A 23,258-nucleotide genomic window follows, 5' to 3' on the forward strand; every position below is an offset into this window, starting at 1 on the left:
TGATAGAGGGGAACCTAAACCAGTAGGCAGCTGAGTAAAGGTAAATAGTCAGCACTAACTTAGCTAACAACTAACACAACCGAACAATCGTAGCCATTTTTCATTGATCACCTCAAACCTTCTGCAGGTTTTCAAATCCTTGGCCAGTTATGTTAGTTTTTGGTTGCTCCGAAAGTGTTTTCACACTGGCTAGGAGAGTGCTTTATGGGATGTGAAAGGCATTTTGTTCAATAGCAACTACCTGAAAATTGAAATACCTGAAAACACTGAAAAATAACCACAAATGAGCCTGTGAACAACATATGTATTTCCAGTTTTTAGGCTTTAGTAGAGATAGTAGGAATCATTATCATTATCATACGCCCACCTGAAACCCTGATATATTGTAACTTTTTCTAAGTTCCTGAACTTTTGGATGGAATACTAGAGTCCAGGCCAAATCAGGTGCTTAAACAAGGAGATATATTATATCAGCCCCTCTCTAGGCACTTGGGTTTTCTTTGAAGTACATTTCTATAAATTAACATATACATTAGCCAAATCTATTTAAATTTAGGTTGGATATTTAGAGTTACAATAATGCATACATCGACCATTTGTGTGAACTCAAGATAGATATTCATCCTCGAGTTTCCTATGTCTAGGTGCATTCTAGATCTTGATTTACATGAGATTGTGTTAGTTTCCTTATTTAATGTGCCATGAAAGAGATGATGGCTCATCTCATTTCCATGAATGTTGTAGAAGGAACCTAGGCTCTTTTGGTGCAAACATCATACTGGTTACATGTATCTGAGTTTACAAAATTTCTAACATGGATCTGAAATTTCACTTGGGAATTGGAAAAATGTAAATTTATTTCAACATGAAGATAGTGTTAATCCCCAAATACAAGGAAGGAACTGGACTGTCTTTTTTATTCTTAGGACTATTGGATTTTGTCTCTTGAAATTGATTTCTAAAACTAGTTCTGATCTCAAAAGTTTTTATTAAATTCCTTGGAATATTATGGAGGATATTTATCAAAACATTTGAGTACAATCGGAGCTAAATTTATTAGTGACATTCATACTAAAAGATTACCAACACTAATTCTACTACAAGTTTCCCTATCTCATTTTTCTAACATATGGGTTCACAATATTCTCCATACTTTTACCCATGTTATCATCTAGTTTTTTCTTAGAACATTTGGCCTCAAAGTACCTATTTCTCTATCTATCACTGGGTAGTGAATTTAGGTCATTTAGTCTAGATTTGGGGGACATATATTTCAATAGTATGGAAATATTGATTGAGTTAGGTGCTTGTCTTTTCATTGTATCTATTTTCAATGTTTAAAACTTAGTGACATCAACATTATCATTGTGGTACTAGTTTTTTTGTATGCAATAGTCTTGATATATACTCTTTTCCATTCCTAGTAGAGTAGTGCAAAGGTTTCAACATGTTTACACCAAATATATTTGTCAATTTTAAAAGGTATGGGGCCACATGAAAAACAGGGTTAAAATCTCATCTTTTTTCAATATTTTGCAAAAGTTGTCTTTCCTACGCCACCTAACCCCACTATCCCCAATATCTGAGATTCCCCCCTTTGTTGTTGTTGCAACAAGACTGTCTCTTAAAAATCTTGAAGCTTAAAATTCAAGCCTGTTGGATAGTCGGCCACGGGCAACTCTGGCTTTTTCACTATTTTCAACAGACATTTAACCACCTTATCTAGCAGCTCCATCTCCAGCTCCTTGCTAGTTATTCAGAAGAAAATAAATATAACAGTGAGAAACAAACGTCTATGTCTATTTATCAAACATAAAATACTATCATTGATAGTGAAGGTTGAGTTTTCACCCAGTATTGCACGCCTCCAGCTCGAAACCACTAATGTTTGCAACACGAAAAAATGCATTTCTCCAATCTTCAATAGTCTTGGAGTCAAATCGTGGCTTCTCTTCATTAGTTTGAGGGTCAGAAGTTCTCTTCTCTGCGAGGTTTTGTAGGGCTTGAGCATATCTTCCCCATTTACTCTGCGCCCATTTAACCTCAGTGGGCGTGACATTGTAAAACACTGGAATTGTGGGAACCCCTAAGTCCAACATCAACACGAGCTCATCTAGGCACCAATTTGATTCAGCATAAAGAGGAGAGAAGATCGCCACATAGGCTGAGGTAGTCTCAATAGCGCGTTTTATTTGAGAAGGAAATTTGTATCCCCGCTGCAAGGCCTTCAATTCAATTGAGCGAAGGTGATTGTAGAGTGACCTGGTGAAGGTTTTCTTCACGTCAACTCTACGGTGATTTATGAATATCTCATACCACTGACTGTTGTTGGAATGAGCAATCGTAGACGAGGAAGCAGCCATTACCAATACAATGCTGAGGTAGGCTATTATTTAGCAACTAAAGGCATTTGTAACCTTTGAACTGGATCAGTAATGACAAGAAGTACACTTGTTGTATTGGTGATAGTCCAAGTTCTTGAAATCATAATGGGTGATCTGATCCTAACCAAGATTTCCACTGTAAATCTTGATATTATATTTTTATATTTGAATCTAGGTTGTATATGGAGATACAGATTCAGTTATGATACAGTTTGGAGTACCAAATATAGAAGAGGCCATGACGCTAGGGAGGGAAGCCTCAGATTATATTAGTGGTACATTTACAAAGGTACAATGTTAAGAATTTTAAATATCTGTGAAGCCTCTAGAGTTGTTAATGATGTTTTTGTAGGGATGAATGTTTTAATATCACCTTTCTTTTTAAAACTAATCTTCTTTTGACATTCCACTTCCATGAGATCTTTGTAAATATGCACAGGACAAGATGATCAGTTATGCTTTTTTGTGGCTTATCTGCATCTGTTTGGTTCATCTTTGGCATCTAATCAGTGTGTTATTTAACATATGATTTTATGCAGCCTATTAAACTAGAATTTGAAAAAATATACTACCCATACTTGTTGATCAACAAGAAAAGATATGTTGGGTTGTTGTGGACAAAGCCAAATGCTTATGACAAAATGGATACTAAAGGTGAAAAACCTGATCTTTTTTTTTCAAAGACAGGCATTAGTGTTTGTGAAGGCTCAAAATGCTCTTAGAAAAATAATTTATTTGATACCTTCTTAATTATTAAATATTCCTAATCTTTTAAATATTCCATATCAACGGGCATTGAAACAGTGCGAAGGGACAATTGCCTGTTGGTGAAGAACTTGGTTACAGAGTGCCTTCACAAAATACTCATTGATCATGACATACTTGGTGCAGTGCAGTATCTCAAGAACACTATTTCTAACTTGTTAATGAACAGAATGGATTTGTCACTTTTGGTGATAACTAAGGTGAGAACAATGAATCCTTCTGCATGTTTATGACCAAATTTTTTTGACCATTTGTTACTTTTGAAATGGAGAAAATATGATAGGGGGAAGAGGAGATTTACATTGTGAGCAAGTCACTTATTACATATTCCTAGTTTCAAGTGTTAGAAGTATATACTATATACCTAGTTGGGGCAGGCCATGGAAGTTTCGTTTTTAAGTCTGTCATGTTTCTTCTCCCTACATTCTATACTTGGAAGGGATTCAATCAATATTTACTGCTAGCAATGGGAGGAAGAAGTGTCAAGGGAGGCTCTTACACAATTGAAGAGAATCAAAACATGACAATATATAATATATCTGCATTTTTAATCTCATGCCAGGAGAAAAATTGATTACAGTTTAGCTGCGGCAGAAACAAATGTTTGTAGGTCATATCCTTTATCAAGGCTATCAGCATATTCTTAAGGGCATTGTTGTTTGCCTGTGCTAACAATCTCTTTGTTGAGTCAGGGTCTGACAAAGACTGGAGATGACTATGCAGTCAAGGCATCACACATGGAACTAGATGAGCGCGTGCAGAAGGTAAATACTGGAAATAACTTCTCAGAACAAGTATAATGAATGGTGCAATGCCTTCTGTTTCCATTTCAATCCTATCTCTCTACTTTTATTACTGCAGTGCATCTAAGGACTCTTGTAATATTTTTCTTTTTATTGACAATGAGTCCATGGTTGGATTTTTTAAATTGATGTCGTGTTTTAAAGCCAAGTTGCCCCTAGTTTACAGAGGGATGCTGCAAATGCTCCAACTATGGGTGATCATGTTCCATATGTCATCATAAAGGCTGCAAAAGGTGACAAGGTAATAATTAACCCCTTCTGTGCTCAGCATAAGTCTCAATATTGCACTAAAAAATGGTTATTTTAATTATTTTGTTATGTTTTATTTGTAGGCATAATTTACAGAGGGATTATGGATATAATGACTAATGTGTTTACTTGGGCTCAGGCATATGAGAAATCTGAGGATCCAATTTACGTACTAGAGAATAACATCCATATTGATCCACAATATTATCTAGAGAATCAACTGAGCAAGGTGAAAGACCAAAGCATCATCACTTGCAGTTTATGCACTTTTTGAAAATTTCACCAGTGTTTCAAATATATCTTGATAGATAGTAATTCTTTCCAGCTAAGTGTTTTTTACTAGTGCCTATTTTTGCTCTATATCTGCTGTTGAGAATATTTGAGCCCATTTTGAAGAATGCAAGCAAGGAGCTTCTTCATGGTAGTCACACACGAGTAGTTTCCATATCAACTCCTTCAAATAGTGGAATTATGAAATTTGCCAAGAAACAACTCAGTTGTATTGGTTGTAAAACACCTATCAAGTATTTAGTTAATACAAGTAGAGGGTGTCCTGCATGTGGTTTCCTTGCTTATAGTAGTGCACAATTGAGAGTAACTATTATTTTAGTTTGGCGCTTTAGAAAGCTACTAGGGTTCATCTTTTTGATGTGGAAAAATCTATGACGTTGCATGATTCCATGCCTGCTCTCCTTGTAAGAAATTGTCTAGCTTTCATATAATAAGAATGTCTGGTTAGGTTGCTTCATACTGAAATTCATGATGTTACCTGATTTCATGTTGCCATTGCAGCAAAGAAGATCAGACACTTTGTTCACATTGCAAAGGAAGAGAAGCAGAATTGTATCAGAAAACAGTTGCAAATGGTAAGCTGGTATTCTAATACCATTACTCTTTATTTGGAGAATTTAAAGTAGGCCTTGTGTCTATTGTTCTCACCTAGATTTTCTATCATATGGCACTAATATTTGATCAATGTCGGTGAGGGAATTAGAAATGCTCTTTGGTAAACTATGGACACAATGTCAGCGGTGCCAAGGCTCTCTACACCAAGATGTTCTTTGCACAAGGTTTTTGAATGCTATATTTCAAGTATTACATTTTCATAACATGATTTAAATTTACATTATGGATGTATTTTGTAACATTTGTGTGATCATGTATTTGTTTTTAATTAATAGGATGTTTTTTTTTTTTTTTACAATTACTATCTCTTTTATACTTGCATTGGTGTCCTATCCTTATTACAGTCGTGACTGCCCAATATTTTATGGTAGGAAGAATGCTCAGAAAGACCTAACTGAAGCAGAGGTACAACTAGAGCGCTGGCAGTTTTGAGCTGTGTAGCTTGTAATTTTTTGTATTATCGAATATTTTTGTTTTCCTAAATTTTATCTGGTGTATGTTTCTCTGATTAATGGACCAGGGAATTTATTTGGTCCCTGAATCAACATGAGCATGGTTTATTTATTGTACAGTAATTGTCAAGTCCTTGTTATTTAATATTAACCAGTTTGATATATCTTTTCTCCTTGCAAATGAGATGGAGAACAATGGTTCCAACTAGGACATATGGAGTAGGTGTGAATATAAAGCTCAATCATTACGGATCTATTAGCTAAACCATAGTTAGTACTATACTTAAGCTTATTGAATAGGGATAGATAGCGATAGGTTGGGTCTGTTGTTATAAGTACTCTTATCTGCTTATGAACATGGTAATACATGTGGTGTAATTACCGTAATACTTGGATTTAGGTTAGGCTTATTGATAGGTCATAACACCATGTATTAGTGGCATATGAGTATTATGTGGCTATCTTATTACGATTCAAACATATTAGTCTCCTGGATAGTATGATTCCCATTAGATAGAATGACTAGTATTATTATAGATGCCAAGTTTTCTCGGTTCCAAATCATAGATTGACGAGTGACCATGGGGAACATAGAAAAGCGTATAGGCTGGTTACCTCAAATGGCAGTTATGATACATACTTCCCAAGGCACACCCTATAAATGCAATGTGCACGCATATCCCAAATTTTAGGAGAGCACACACTATAAAACATAGATCTGCAGGCTTACATATGTATATCCAGACATGCATATAGTTGAATGGATGGATGGATGGATAGGTAGATAGAGATGGATACACAGATAGATTGGCAGGAGCAAACCTGAGACAATAGTTTGAGCAGATTTATTTATTTTTAAATTTTTTTTGCGGGAGAAAATCCGAGACAATAGTTTGAGCAGATTTATTTTTTTTTAAATAATTTTTTTTATTGTCTCTAGAGAGACAATAGTTTGAATTACGGACATTTATTTTTTTAAAATAATTTTTTATATTGTCCCTAGAGAGACAATAGTTTGAATTATGGACATTTATTTTTTTTTAAATAATTTTTTATATTGTCTCTAGAGAGACAATAGTTTGAATTATGGACATTTATTTTTTTTTAAATAATTTTTTTTTATTGCCTCTAGAGAGACAATAGTTTGAATTATGGACATTTATTTTTTTTAAATAATTTTTTATATTGTCTCTAGAGAGACAATAGTTTGAATTATGGAATTGTCTCTAAAAAGACAAAAATGTAATTGTATCTAAAGAGACACAAATGAAATTGTCTCTAGAGAGACAAATCAAACTGTCTTTATAGAGACAATAATAATATGTGTTCTATATTGTCTTTATAGAGACAAATTTTTGAGACATTATATTTTGAGACACCCGCTTAGAGACAATATTTAAGACAATACACAAGTTTCATTTTGTCTTAAGTTAAGACAATTGACTCAAATATTGTCTTAAAACCCCCTACATGTAGTAGTGAATTAGGACTTAATTCTAAGTCTAGCTACTTCTAGAGATATTTATGATTAACAAAAATATTCTGATATCAATTTGGATTAATAAATTACGTAAGTATCATTCTAGAAAAAACTTAGATTACATTTCAATGCCCCCTTAATCTCAATGGTTGCATTCATCACAGCTTACAATGACTAGGTGTTGCTTCTCAAACTAAAAAACAATGACAATTATTTTTGATGGTTTGGTGATCATATCTACTAGTTGATCTCTAGGTCTGCAAAATTGAAGAGATATGCAATCATTGTTGAAAAACGCACAAATGAAGTGATAATGGGTGTCAATGGACTTGATTTTCTTGGGAAACTTGATAATTAAACCATTGAACTATTGTTGCAAAAAATAGTAGTTGGCTCTTTTTCAACTACTGCAAAATTTTCAAAAATATTCTTAGCCATATTGTATGGTATGATGGTATAGTAGATGCTAGATATTTTGCTTTTATTGAAGATATTGAGGCAATTAATTGTTTCTTAAAAGCCCATTAGATCAAAATTGTTCCAGAATGAAAATCATAACTTTAAATGTGCTTCCCATCATCAATATTGCTAGAAAAAATCATTGTCTATGTATCTTGTACATGTTTCTCTTTAGAACTTATATACCACAATCCATAATTAGTTGTTTTTGCAATATACCTCAAAATTATTTTTCCAACTTTCCAATGAGATTACATAAGAGACTCCGTAAATCTAGAAATGTATCTAAGTGCATACATAATATCTAATTTGCTAACAAGTTTCCACCTGATTCCCTCCTTGCTGAGTATGATGAATGATATAAAACTTGGATAACATACCATTTATACTAGAAACTATGTCCTCTAATCTCCAACTATGCACTGCTTTATTAACCAGTTGCCCATTTAAAAAAAAATTAATACATTGAATTACTACTTGCGAATCCCCATCCATCTGTAGTAATGTAAAACCTTCTCAATAACTAAGCCTCATTTCACCGCCAGAAATTCATCCAATATATCATTATCAATCTTGTAAGACATTGAAAATATTCAAAATGGCAAACTTTTCGTCTCAGAAAATCCTGCTGCATCATGTAACTCCTAGGTTCCCTTTGGAGGCCCCATCAAAATTAAACTTGATGAAGGAACTCGAGGGCTGAGATTAGGAGTTAGAAATGGAAGGATATAAGACTATCACTAAACATGGTGAAGAAGTAATCATTGAAGGGTAGAGATTAAGGTTTTTCACGACAACTGCTTCAGAATCCTCCATCTACTAGTTATCAATGGATGAAGGAGATGCAAGTATGGTTTCTTGAATATTTAAGATAATAAATGATCCAGGTGGATATTGGTGGCCACCTGCCAAGTCCACCTGGACCCCCACCATTGTTCCTCTCAACATTTTCAGTTTCCTTAATTATAGTGCAGTTTACTATTTTTAGCAGTTTTTCGGGTCCTAAACTTCCGGAGCCGTTTTGAGGCCCTAATGCAGATCATTGATGCAGATCCCAATGCCACTGTTGCTACCGCCAAGGTCCAAAAAAATGAACCCGAAGATCCAGAGGAGGAGGAGCGTCTCTTCCACTCCTAGATGTGGGTAAAGGGCTCCCCACTACAGTTCATTGTCGATAGCGGGAGCCAAAAGAACCTCATTTCGGCAGAGGTCGTGAAGCGGTTGGGCTTACCAACCACAGCACATCCACAACCATACACCATCGGGTGGCTTCACCAAGGACGGGATCTTCGTGTGAGCCAGCAGTGTCGCCTTCCATACAACATCAAGCCCTTCATGGATGAGGTATTGTGTGACATTGCTCCCCTTGAAGTTTGTGATGTATTATTAGGGCAACCATACTTGTGGAAGCGACATGCTGTGTATGAATCAAGGCCCCGTGCTGTTATTATTACATTGGGAAACAAGTTGTACATGATACCAGAGGTAGCACCATCTACCGCCATCTCTTTGATTACTGCAAAACAATGCAGTAATCTCATTTCCAAAACCGGGAAATTTGTTTTCCTGATGATACGCTCTCAAGGAAAGAAGAAGACGGTGGCCACAGCCTCCAGGCAAGGCCCTTCTGCATGAAAACTCCAGATGGACAAGGTCGTGGAGGAATAAGAGGATATCTTCACCTCCCCCGCAGGGGTCCCTTTGCACTGTCAGGTCAAGCACTCCATCGATCTGACCCCAGGTGCGCCGCTACCCAATGGACCAATTTATTGGCGCTCCGTTCTGGAGAACGATGAAATCAAGAGGCAGATTCAGGAGCTGCTGCAGAAATGTCACATCCGTCCGAGTTCATCGCCTTGTGGGAGCCCGATCGTGTTGGTACAGAAGAAGGATGGGACTTGGAGACTCTATATTGACTATCGGGCGCTGAACAAGATCACTGTCCGTAATAGGTACCCAATCCCACGGATTGATGACCTCTTGGACCAACTAAAGGGGGAAAAATATTTTAGCAAGATCGATCTAAAGTCAGGATATCACCAGGTACCAATCGAACCCTTTGATGTGTGGAAAACTGCCTTCAAAGCCAAGGAGGGCCTTTTCGAATGGTTGGTTATGCCTTTTGGATTGACGAATGCTCCTGCAACCTTCATGAGGCTAATGGATGACATCTTGCGGCCATTCACCAACTCATTTGTAGTGGTATACTTGGATGACATTCTGATCTTCAGCCAGAGTTGGGAAGAGCACCTCCACCACATCCGACAGGTTCTCCAAACACTGCGGCAACACAAGCTATGTGCCAATTTGGAGAAATGCACTTTTGGCATGACCTAGGTTCAGTATCTAGGATACATTATTGATGAACAGGGGGTGCATGTGGATCCAGCCAAGATTCAAGTCATTCGGGATTGGCCATCTCCAACCACTCTGACAGAGCTCCGCAGCTTTCTAGGTCTTGCCAACTTCTACCGCAGATTCGTGTTGGGGTTCTCTCATATCACTTGGCCCTTGAGTCAAGTCACCAAGGGAGGAGCGAAAGCAAAGTTCTTTTGGTCTGAATCTCAACAGAAGGCATTCAAATAGTTGAAAGATCGCCTCTGCACGGCACCAGTGCTTGCATTACCAGATTTACAACAACCATTTGAGGTCGAGACAGATGCCTCTGACCATGCTATTGGGGCAGTCCTTACTCAACATGGGCATCCAGTGGCATATCATAGTGAAACACTTTCAGACACAGTCCATAAGTATCCCACTTATGATAAAGAGATGTATTCCATTGTGCAGGCCTGCCGAAAATGGAAGCATTACATTTTGGGGAAGGAAACGGTCATCCACACAGACCACCGACCCCTCCAGTTCATACAGACCCAAGGGAAATTGCAGAATGATCGCCATCAGAAGTGGTCTACATACCTGCAACAGTTCCATTTGAATATCAAATATAAGAAGGGTAGCACCAATAATGTTGCAGATTGCCTCAGTCGACCACCGATCATGGCGTTAACCACTGTGCTCAACTCTTGTGGGCACGAGACTTCTGATTGGCCACTTCTCTACAAAAGCGACCCAGAATTTGGCCACACATACCAGACACTCTTGGAGGGTCGGCATGTTCCAAATTTTCACCTCCAGGATGCCCTGTTATGCCACCTGGGTCACCTTTGTGTTCCTTCAAGCGAGCGTGCCAAGATGATTTGGGAAGCACACTATAGTCGAACTGCTGGGCATTTCGGGGTCGAGAAAATGGTGGCAGTACTGCAAACGTATTTCTATTGGCCGAATCTTCGACAAGATGTCGGGAAGTATATCAGATCATGTACTGCCTGTGCCATTGCCAAACCGACCATTAAGAAGCAAGGCCTCTATAACCCGCTGCCTACCCCTAGTCGACCTTGGGAATCCATCTCCATGGATTACATGTCAGGCCTTCCTTCCACTAAGCATGGAAATGACTGTGTTTTTGTGGTCGTCGACAGGTTCTCGAAGATGGCCATTATGGCAGCCTGCAAGAAGAATATCACAGCAGAAGCCACTGCTAAACTCTTCTTCGAACGAGTGTGGGTGCACTTTGGGATCCCACAGTCTATCATCTCAGATCGGGATAGTCGGTTCCTCAGTACATTTTGGTCAAGCCTCTGGTCAATGCTAGACACCAAACTCACTAAATCCACAGCTTTCCATCCTCAAACTGATGGCCAGACAGAGGTTGTCAATAGGATGATTGTACACATTCTGCGCATGTACAACTCAAAGAATCCACGCACATGGGACGAGAGCCTCCCCTATGTTCAGCACAGCTACAACCGAGTTCTTCATAGCTCGACTGGCCACAGCCCTTTTCAGGTGGGCTTGGGATTCCAGCCACTATGCCCCATTGATGTGGCCATGCCACTTGCAGCTACTCACACAAATTCAACTCATGTCCAGTCCGAAACAGACAAGGCAACCAGCTTCATTGAACACATCCAACATATTCGCCAGTAGGTCCATGACATTCTGGAGAAATCAAATGCCAAGTACAAGTAGCGACATGATCAACATCGGGTGCCACATAAGTTTCAGGTGGGCGACAAAGTCTGGTTGCATTTGCAAAAGGAACGCCTTACTGGAGCCTATCGGAAACTGAGACCACTCCGATATGGTCCCTACACCATTACTAAGGCTGTGGGAGACAATGCATTTGAACTCAGCATTCCCCCATTCCTTGGCCTGCACCCAGTGTTCAATGTGGACCGCCTGCGGCCATACTTTCCACCATTGCTAGATACATCCGACATTGCAGAACAGCTCACACCCACAGAATTAAATCCAGATTGCATGGAACAAGCTGCAACTGATCGAATCATGGACACACAGATCAAGAATACTCGCCAACAGAATATTCAACTATATCGAGATGTCAAAGCAGGCCAACTCCTTCACAATGGCAAGTGGCTCACCAGGGACCAAGTTCAGCAAAAGTTTCCCCATCTCATGGAGGAACTCAACGCAATGGGGACCATTGCTTCCTAAGGGGGGAGGAATGATCCAGGTGGATATTGGTGGCCACCTGCCAAGTCCACCTGGACCCCCACCATTGTTCCTCTCAACATTTTCAGTTTCCTTAATTATAGCGCAGTTTACTATTTTTAGCAGTTTTTCGGGTCCTAAACTTCCGGAGCCGTTTTGAGGCCCTAAACGACGTTTTTTGGGAAATCTTGCGCGAATTTTTAGGTAAAAAATCGTCTTTTCTGTTGTAGTCCTCATAGAGATCTTTCCAACGGGCTATCATGCGCGTAAAACGGAGATCGTATGCCAAAGTTACGACCCCGGGAAGTTGATGTACCAATTTACCCAAACGGGGCCCATAGTTTGGCGTTTCATCTTCTAGGGTTAGGTTTTGGAATGTTAAGGGTTTTCCATTGTTTCTCAACAATAAATAGGCCTTCGAGCCTCATTGTAAGACAGTTCAGAGGCATGTAGCCGACACATCTCTTCTCAGAGATAAGCTACCATCGCCCTAGCTGGGTTATTTCTATTTCTATTTGTAAGCATATTTCAGTATTTTACAGTAATGAAATGAAGTATTATTTCCGCTGCATATCTGTCTTTATGGTTATCTCTGTATTTTATTGCGTTCCTGTTTAAATCCGGATCAATAAAATCTTTGAGCACCAAAATAGTTCGACTCCTCAGGCCAAAAATTTGATAATTTTGTTCTTTCAATATGTTCCAATGGATAAAACATAAAGCAAGCACCCCAAGCACAAGAAATAATGTGATCCTTGAATTTCTGGTGATACCATTGATCCAACATAGCATCAATATTCTCCGAGGAAGGTTGATTAAGGCAAAAAATGTGATGAACGAGATCCTAAATTTCCACTGATGAATAACATGAGAGAAGAGGTGTTCTTCCATCTCTTCAACCTGAAAGCATAAAGAACACTATGACGATCCCTCATAACCCTTATTGTGAATTCAATCCCAAGTTAGGATCTGACCCAAAGCCAATAACCATAAAAAGGTAAAAAAATTTGACCACCACGTTTGAGCCCATATACGAGTCCACAAGGCTTCCTTCTCCATGCTCGAAAATTCTGCAATAAAGGAATAGGCTTCTTTCAAAGAGAAGGAGCGTATTGGTTTCTATCCCCATAATAAAACATCACCATTCCAAGAACTTCTAATGATTCTACCTTCTAGTGCCTTTTGGAGTTCCTTCCATGGAAGTTGAGATGAAGTGGGAGGCCAATCATCTTCTTCTTTCCACCGTCACCATAACGAGTTACCCTTCAGAGGTTTCCAATAATTAGCAATCTCACTGCACCAAAAGCTATGGTAAGAAAATGGATAGAATGAAGATTACCATTATCCACCAAACGGGGTAATCGTTGTTAGGCATTTTCCCAAAAATAAGAGGTCTCCCCTACTTTTATATCCTAGAAAACATATTTTCTCACTACATATTCGCAATCATGCACCCAATTCCAAATACTATAACACTGAATCATGCCATCCAAGTACAATTGATCCTCTTGTCTAGAAAAAGGGACATCCTTTCGGAGCCAAATGTGCTTACATAATTCTTGACCCCCTTTAACCAAGAGCTTCCAAAGTTTTGCACCAAAATCTTTGATAATAGAAACAATATTTCTCTTCTCTATAAAATTTCATTTTACCTCATTTACTTAGCTTCCTTTCACCTCAGTCTTTCACCCATAAGTTAATTTCATTAACATATCACTATAAAAGTATCCTCTCCATTATCTTATTTTGTACGAAATTTATAATATATAAGCTCGCTTTTATATTTAATAGAACTTTCCGCCATTAATTCATAAAATTTAAATAAATATAAATAATGGTTTTTGGGAGGGTGGCTGGTAAATGGTTTTGGAGGCCGGGGGGAGGGGAGGGGCAGGTCTGAAATGAACGAGAGGACAATTGTAAAAAAATAGTAAAGGTGAAATGACTTTTCGGGGGGCGGGGCGGGGGTAGGTTAAAAGTCGAAAAGGCACCCCGCCCCCCGAAAACCATATATTTTCTATTGATTTGACATTTCACAAATCTCAATGCATTTTAGATTAGGGTGGTTTAATGTTTAAGTGCGGGCTGGGGGGGTAGGTTAAAAGTCGAAAAGGCACCGCCCCCGGCCCCCCGAAAACCATATATTTTCTATTGATTTGACATTTCACAAATCTCGATGCATTTTAGATTAGGGTGGTTTAATGATTAAGTGCGGGGTGGGGACACAAATTAAATTTGACTTTTTGACTTGGCTGACATATATAATATGATAATAAATGTGGTTTCTATAGTTTAGAGATTGGGTTTGTTATTTTTAAACTAAGTTTTAATATTTTAAATAAATAATTTTATAAAAAATATAATTATATATATTTTATAAAATTGAATTTCATTTAAAATAAAAACTATTAAAAATAACTCGGAGATATTTATAAAAACTTCATACACTTCATGCTTTAGCAATGGAAAGGGTTAGATGGAATGATATTTAAAGGAAGATATTTGTTAAGGCAAGGATAAAATTGAAGGAAGGTGGAAAATAAATGTTTAAATTTTTTTTAACTTCCACGGTGTCAAAATAAGTTACAACATTGCCTACCCTTGCATGCATGCTCAAGTAGTCTTTGAGTTTGTGGTGAATTCTATTAAATGGCTTGGATGGAATGGGTGACATCTTGTGGTGAATGGAGAGGAGTCGAGCCAAGGTACTCGACCTCTTAGTTCAACTTTCAATCTGTAAGTATCATAGTGTTATGGTTGGTGGTTGGATTCAAAAGTATGATAGGTGGGCGTGTAAGTCTGCGTAAGCTAAGAATGAATGCATTGGGCTCCCAAGATGTCTATTGTCTTGTGCTCGATCACTTGAAGATTTTTATCTAGAAGGTTCGTTGTGAACATCCATTCTTTTATGCAGTGTGAATTCTGAGGTTGTTTATCTTTTATTCTTGGTCTCGTTCTTTTGATGGTCCATCGTGTCTGGTTTTGGAATTTTAGGGTATGAATCTCTATATGTTATTCAATTTTGATATGTAGTGTTAGTTCGGGGTCTAGTGTCAATTCGTTTTCAAACAATGGTATTTGGTTCCCATTTAAGGCCCAAATTAGGGAATATGAGTCCAGTTAGAAGTGAATTATGGGGGCTTTGTAGGGCTTGGTTTGTTCTTTGGTTGGATAAGCTCTGGTTAGAAAAGATAGGTGTGTGGTTGTGCACCTTTGGATTTCATAGTCCTCTGGATGTCATGCACCTCTGGATTCGAAAGTATGAGAGATGGGTGCGCAAGTCTGCATAAGCAAAGAATGAATGCATTGGGTTCCCTAGATGTCTTGTCTTGTGTTCGACCACTCGAAGATTTTTATCCAGAAAGGTCGTTGTGGGCATACAGTCTTTTATGCAGTGTGAATTCTCAAGTTATTTATCTATTATTATTGGACTCTTTCTTTTGATGGTTTGTTGTGTCTGGGTTTGGAAGTTTAGGGTATGAATATATGTATATTATTGATCTAAAAATGGGGCACTTAGGCTTCTTGTCTAGCTTACAAGAACCTCTCCGGCTTCCAAAGCTTAAATATTCCCAAGTCTTATTGATTAACCAATGCGGAATTGATAATATGTGCTTGAAGATAAGGTGTATGTTGGTATTTATTTTAAACTATTTATGTACTCTAAAATCTGTTGTTTATGTTGATATAACACATACATATAATAGTAAACAATGCAACAGTAATGCAAAACACACAGAATAACAATTTAATTACGAGTTCACCCAAAACTCTTGGGCTATGTCTCCGTGAGCTCTAGCCAACTCAAATAGGCCCTTTTGGATTATGGAAAATTCCTTTTACAAGCTCTTGGCTCAACTCCACTGTTTTACACGAAAACAATGGGTTTAGACACCATTTTATCCTTGCTCTTGAAGCTCTCAGCTTTCTAGCTCTCGGATCTTGCTCTAGCTCTCGGCTCTGGCTCTGGCTCTTGGCTTTGGCTCTGGCTCTTCAGCTCTGGCTCTGGCTCTTCGGCTCTGGCTCCTGTGGCTCTCTGCTATTTATAGCTCTTTGGTTTTTTTTTCACTTGACCTCCAAGTGACTCCATCGGCTGCTCTGCACATTCTCTTTTGCTCCCTCAGCCTCTTTTTGCTTCTGCCTTTTTGCTGTCTACGTTCCTGCTCTCAATTGAGCTCTTTTTGCTCTGGTTCGCCTTAGCTTCCTGCTTTGGCTTCGCTTTCCGTGCTCCTGTCTCAGCACCCTCTCTATGTCTCTGTCATTTGTGGCTTTTAAGCCAATCAGCATTGTTCGTTCGTTTCCTCTTCTGGGTTCTCTGGCTTTTGGCCTCTGTCTACTTGAATCCCTTTATGAGCGTTAGCAATCATTGGTAAACGCCTTCAGGGATAGTGGTCATTGCGTTGAAAAGCCCAAAAATAGTTATTCCTTGTTTACACAGAGAACACTCTAAAACATGGGAAAATTCGACCAAATGCGGTCTATCGAACTTCAAAAATCATTAGTTCTGCCCTATATTCCCTTCGGATCCGTCTTTGGGTGTGATAAAAAATGATGTTGATTAACAATTGTTATTGATTTCAGGTGGCTAACGCGCATGAAGATTACCTAGCCACATGGCAGCCAGTGTATGGGCTTGGGTAGATCCCGGCCAAAACCACTTACCGCCTATGACCTGCCTGAAATACCGCTCGTTTCGTGGTTTCCCTTTGTATTTGAGAAATGCATTAAAACACTGAAAATATCGCAAAATGGCTTTATGGTGGACTTGGAATAATTATACATTTGCATTTATAAACCCTTTTGGGTCCGGATTCATCGCTTATCGCATCGCATATGTGTTTTGGGTAAAATCCCAAATACACGGGAAACACGTGAAAATCTGAATTCCCGGACCTAAAATTTTATATAATTGGGCTTTGAAAACTTATCGGGTCTGGCCTTTTTATCGGCATCAGGGGTCGTCGATCGCCGATCGTCGATATTGGCGATCGCAATGTCGCTTGGCTCGGGGTTCTATGCATCACCGATGTCGATTCGTCGATCCGATCATTGGCAATCGGCGATCGCATGATTGGCGATCGGCGATCGGCGTATCGCATGATCGGCGATCGATGTATCGCATGATCAGCGATCGGCGTATCGCATGATCGGCGATCAGCGAATCACGTGATTGCAATCGCCAGATCCAGGGTCTCGATATCTCACACATGTCTGTCTCCAATCCGATCGATCGGATTGATGAATCAGAATTTCGTCCACCTCCGCTTAAATCCGGCCTTTACCTTTTTCCGATGCGATTCCCCTTTTTAAGGGTTTTTTTCTGCCATTTTTAGGGGTTTTTGCCTCTTTTTCCAAAGAAACAAGGCATCCTCTGCATGTGATAACTTTTGCATCCTAAGTCCATTTTAGCCCATTCAAGTTGCAGTAGATTCAAAAGGAAAAGATGTCTGCAATGGGGCTATTTCTAGGAACTTCCTTGGACTTTCATTTTTCCTTTGTGAGGACCACTTAGACTTAGGAGTCTATACAAAATCCATTTTGGATCAATTATTCAATTTTGATATGTAGTTTTACTTTGGTGTTTGGTGTCAACTTGTTTTCAAACAATGGCATTTGGTTCCCATTTAAGGCCTAATTTAGGGAATGTGAGTCTAGTTAGAAGTGAATTATGGGGGATTTGCAGGGCTTGGTTTGTTTTTTCGTTGGATAAGCTATGATTAGCATAGCTAGGTCTGTGGTCACGCACCTCTGAATTTCATAGTCCTCTAGTCTCTACGTTGTCGCTCTTGAGTCCAATGGTCAATGGTGAAGGTTGTGGGGGAGGTAGTCACACCTTCTGTCTCAATTGTTGGGTCATCATTGGAATATGGTGCAAGTGTTTAGCATTTTTGTGATGATTTAGTTTGTTGATTCCTTGGTCTTGTTGGTGGTGGGTATCATCCATTCTCTTATTTTTTTGCAAGGAGAGGCACTCATAGAAACTTCAGGAAGTGCACCCCCATCTCAACTATATTTTCGATACAGAGGATGAGGAGCAAGCAGGTGGGGGTGGTGGTCGATTCCAACAAAGGTAACATGGTACAAAATTTGTTTCTCATGACTTAACAATCACCTTTTTCAATGTTTTTTTGTTGAAATCTCGAAGGTAAATTCACAAGTTTGTGATAAAAGTGGGAGTCGAAAGATAATCTCTCTCTAATTCAGAGCTCATGGAGGATATGTCGGCATGGGTTCTTGACCCTGGGCATATCATGGGTAGGAAGAAATGATAATTGAACTTTGTGTCTCTTAATTGGAAATTGAAGACCCTATTAGTCCTAGACCCACGGGACGAGAAAGTGGAGAAGTACAATGTTTTTGCATCCTTGGAGGACATCAAGAGAATGCTCATGAATCAGTGGTTTTACTTGTACTGAATCAACTCATGCCTAGTGCATGTAGAAATCCATATTGCATGTGAATCGAATGATGGGGACCTAATGGATCCTCTTGGTTCTAGTTTGAGGGCTCCAACAAATATTTCTTCCTCTCATAGTGATTAGTTATCTCAGTGGTTTGGAGGTGCAGTTTGAATGTTTTTTTGAAGGATCGTAGCTCCTTAGGTAGGGCTGTTAACATTTCTTTTGGCCTCCTCGTTGCATGTCAGTACCCATGGTGTTTTTTGGCTCACTTTGTTGGGCATGTGTAATCTCTTTTGTTGCTCTTGTTGTATGTTCAATGGTCAGTTGCGATGCTCTAACCTTGGTTTGGTTTTCTTGGTCTAGTTATCTTGTGAATGGGCCGTGAAAATTTTGTATGGCTCTATGTATTTTGGGTAGACCCTTCATGGTATGAAGGTCGTCGATGTTATTTTTATTTGGAAAATATATATTTTTATATTTGTGTGGGTATGTTGGGTAATGATACAAGTTAGTTCTAGACCTCACTGATCCAATTCTTGGGGGGAGGCCCCCAAGATTTGAAGAAATTTGAAATTCCACTAGAAAAGATTTGAAAATTTGAAATTATAGAAGAAAATAGGAGGGCACACCATAAACAAAATCACAAAGAAACTTTTTTTATTAAAACAGAGAATGACTGTAAAAGTTACATTGTGGTGGAAAATTTATCGTTTTACAAGATGTGACTTATTACTTATAGTCTTTTTAGTTACGATGCCACATGTAAATTCCATGGATGGGTAAATACCATTGGTGAATGAATACCATGGGTAGATGCAACTTACAATACCATGGGTAAATACCATGAGTGGATGAATACCATGGGTGGATGCCACTTACAATACCATGGGTGGATGAATACCATAGGTGAATAAATACCATGGGTGAATGAATACCATGGGTAGATGCCACTTATAACACCATGGGTGGATGCCACTTTCCATTCGGATCATTACTCCCCTCTTAATAATAAATGGTCCCCATTGCATGAAGTTCCCTCCTGAGAAGCCTTTATTGAATATGAAGAGCCACTGAAGAGAATGGTTTTGTGTGGTTATCCCATAATTGTGATAAACGAAGATCCAAGGATAGAGATATATTGTAATGCTTGTGACCAACTGTGATACTGATAATGTGCAACCTAGCAAATGGAATTCAATGGTGGGTTTTTGGATAACCCATAGCCATGACAAACAAAGATCTGAGGATAGACATACCTTTTAATGCTTGTGACCAATTGTGATACTAACAAAGTGGGGTCTAGCAAATGGACTTTGATGACAATGATTTTGTGCAGTTGACCCATAACCATGATGTTAACTATTGATGAAGTATCAGAAGCCTACATCGCCTGGGGTGGGAGGACACATATCCAAATGAACCCAAGGCAAATGCTTCTATGTTGAAATTGATGAATGTGTAGTGGATGCCTACTAAAGCGAGGTGGGAGGGCACATCTCCAAATGGGACTCGCTCTGAATACTGCTCCATATATAGAAACTCATGGATTATGGGTAGGCCACACCAGAGATGTACTTGAACTATAAATGTGTTGCAAAATTGTAACAAAAGTGGCCATGGGTGTTGTAGATTCTCCTATCAAGTGAGATGTTGTAAAGGCTTGTTTCACATTATAAACCTCTTGCTACAACTTTGTTGATAACTTCTGCTACAGGCGATGAAATCAAATTTCGTCAAAGACCCATTTTAGGTATTGAAGAGATATTTGCATTAGTATAAGACACTTGAAATTTAATTACATGTGGGGTGAGAAAATGATTCCATAAACTCATGGGATGTGCAATCGCGTAACGTTCCAGACGTGTAATGTCAGTTGCTCATATCTCTCAAACTGGGAAACGAAGTCAAATTCCGTAAAAAACCAATTTGAGATAATAAACAATAATTTAAAATGAGATATTTTGTGCCATATAATACTCTCTATGGAGGCTGTGGCACTTGCATGAAGATTTCTGCAAAAAATTGAAACTGAAATATGCTTCAAACCCTCATTCCCGTGGAGCCGTAAACTGAATATGATACCATTGATCTAGACTTATGCAAGAAATAAATAAAATAAATATATAAATATAAACACATATATGAAACAAAAATAAAACTTCATTTCATTAATATCAAATAATAGAAATATTCTTACATAGAAAATGGAAATAAATTAGCTTAGACAATGGTAGCTTATCTCTAAGAAGAGATGTGGCAGCTACGTGCCTTTAAACTGCCTTACAATGAGGCTCAAAGACCAATTTATTAATTAGAAACAATGAAAAACCATAAACATCCAAAAACCTAACCCTAGGAGATGAATCACCAAAATTGTGGGTCCCATTGGGGTTGGTACATCAACTTCACGGGTCGTAACTTTGGAATATGATCTTCGTTTGACATGCATGATAACTCATTAGAAATATCTATAAAAGGACTACAAATTTTGACTCCAAACATCATTAATGAATTACGTTTTCCCATTTTCCAAAAAAACATTGTTTAGCGCCACAAAATGGCTCTGAAAGTTTTGGACCCGAAAAAAAGCCAATAAAAGAAACTTATCCAGATCTTTGGAGGGATGTCCTTAAGATCTGAAAAAATTTCAGATTCTAGAAGAAAAGAGAGGATAACATATATTAAACAAAACCACAAAGAAACTTTTTATTAAAACAAAAAATAATTGTAAAAGCTACATTGTGGTGGACAATCTGTCCTTTTACAACATGTGACTTTTACTTGTCTTTTTAGTTACAATACCATGGGTAAATTCCATGGGTGGGTAAATAATATGGGTGAATGAATACCATGGGTATATTCCACTTACAATACCATTCGTGGATAAATACCATGGGTGGATGCCACTTACAATACAATGGGTGGATAAATACCATGGGTGTCCTTTTACAAGATGTGACTTGTTACTTATAGTCTTAGTTAGTTACAATACCACTAGTAAATTCCATGGATGGGTAAATATCATGGATGAATGAACACCATGGGTAGATGCCACTTACAATACCATGGGTGGATGCCACTTACAATACCATGGGTGGATGAATACCATAGGTGGATAAATATCATGGGTGAATGAATACCATGGGTAGATTCCACTTATAACACCATGGGTAAATACTATGGGTGGATAAATACCATGTGTGGATGAATACCATGGGTGGATGCCACTTTCCATTTAGATCATTAGCTCTAATATAATTTGGGCTATGGAGTCTTTAGTTTTAACGAGATTCGAGACTTTGTTAGTCTAGTTGACTGGTGTAGTTTATTAATGAGAAGATGCATCCTCCAAGGTCACTCTAGAAATCTATGTAAATCCATGTAAATCCAAATTTTTATTAATATAAAGGCTTAATTTACAAAAAAAAGAAGAAGATAAATTGCAAGACTCAATTGAATTCTTAATTGGCACCATATAAATTAAATGGTTGGTTAACATTATTGGGTATCAAAACACATCCCCCATGATACATCTCACATTGTCCATATTTAAAAAATCATAAAAAATAACTAAATTATAGTAAATTTGGCTCAACCATGGAGCCTAGCCCTGAGGGTGTTGAAAGAATTGAACCTATGGCCTCTTAGTAGCAAAGGTGCTTTAACAATGGGGAATCAACCCATTAATTATTAAAATTTGATATATATATATATATATGGAATATTTGTACCAGGTAGATCCACCCGAAAGGATCACTCCCTGTTGGCTCAACCACGGAGCCTAGCCCTGACGCTGTTGAGAGAATTGAACCTATGGCCTGTCAGTAGCAAAAGTTCTTTAAAAATGGGGACTCAATCCATTGAGCTAACCATCTAGGCTATTATTATTATTATTAATTATTAATTATTAATTATTAAAATAATTAATATAAGAGTGTTATATATATATAACATTTTTTAATTATATAGATTCACCCTCACTTTACCATGGACATTCTTAATTTCTAAATAGACTTTGTTATGATACTATGTGTCAATACCATGGGTTCCTTTAACCACATACTCAAAAACCATAACTCATATTCATATGACTTTTTTTAATTAATTAATTAAATTAAAAGGGAAAAAGGGCATAATTATAAATCTCAAGCTTTGTTTTGTGACTACTATAATAATATTTGAGAATATTCCATAGAGGTTAAATCCATACCATTCGCTCCACTTAATAATTATTTATAATTAAATTAAAATTATCAAAATCATATTTAAAAATAGACATACTTATTTACATAATAACAATAAATATTATTTAAAAAAACGGATTATTTACTCAACAATAAATTTGTGACAAAATTAGGCTCATGGCAAGTAGTTCATTTATTAGTAGATAAAACAATAATGGAATCTTATACCAAAAGGAAAAGATATATAAGAGAGATTTTTCGGTGCAAATCACAAAATATTTCATTTGTCTACGCATTTTGAACCAACAAGTGTGGTTCATCGTCCTGACGATGAACCACACTTGTTGGTTCGAAACGCGTAGACAAATGAAATATTTTGTGATTTACGCTGAAAAATCTCTCTTAAACCTAATATGGATCACAGAAGCCTCAATTCAACAAAGGAAAAGATATTATCATTGTTTATTTCTTAACGCCTTTAGCCAAATACGATAATTTAAACACGTGTGGATTCTACATTGTAGAGTTTAAGGTTCATATTCCAAAATTTTGACCTCGGAAAAAGGGTGAGTGTTACTACTATTGTACCTTTTTTATATTTGAAGGTTGATTTTAAGATTAGGTAGCCCACGTGAGCCTTGTTGGGCTCCTTATCAGATG

At 37.9% G+C, this 23,258-nt stretch overlaps 1 protein-coding gene across 1 annotated transcript; it reads right to left on the reverse strand.

The window, feature by feature from the left end:
- Positions 1 to 1,624: 1,624 nt before the first annotated feature.
- Positions 1,625 to 2,363, reverse strand: LOC149181842 (toll/interleukin-1 receptor-like protein). Its single transcript, XM_089414340.1, has 2 exons — positions 1,852 to 2,363; positions 1,625 to 1,748 (listed from the first exon to the last, which is right to left on the reverse strand). Exons 1-2 carry the CDS (start codon positions 2,361 to 2,363, stop codon positions 1,625 to 1,627), a joined length of 636 nt encoding a protein of 211 aa, XP_089270466.1.
- Positions 2,364 to 23,258: the final 20,895 nt, after the last annotated feature.

This window comes from Pinus tabuliformis, chromosome 3_2 (assembly GCF_031772625.1).
Source record: "Pinus tabuliformis cultivar Carrire ecotype Pingquan chromosome 3_2, CPIR1, whole genome shotgun sequence".
Lineage (NCBI taxonomy): Eukaryota > Viridiplantae > Streptophyta > Pinopsida > Pinales > Pinaceae > Pinus > Pinus tabuliformis.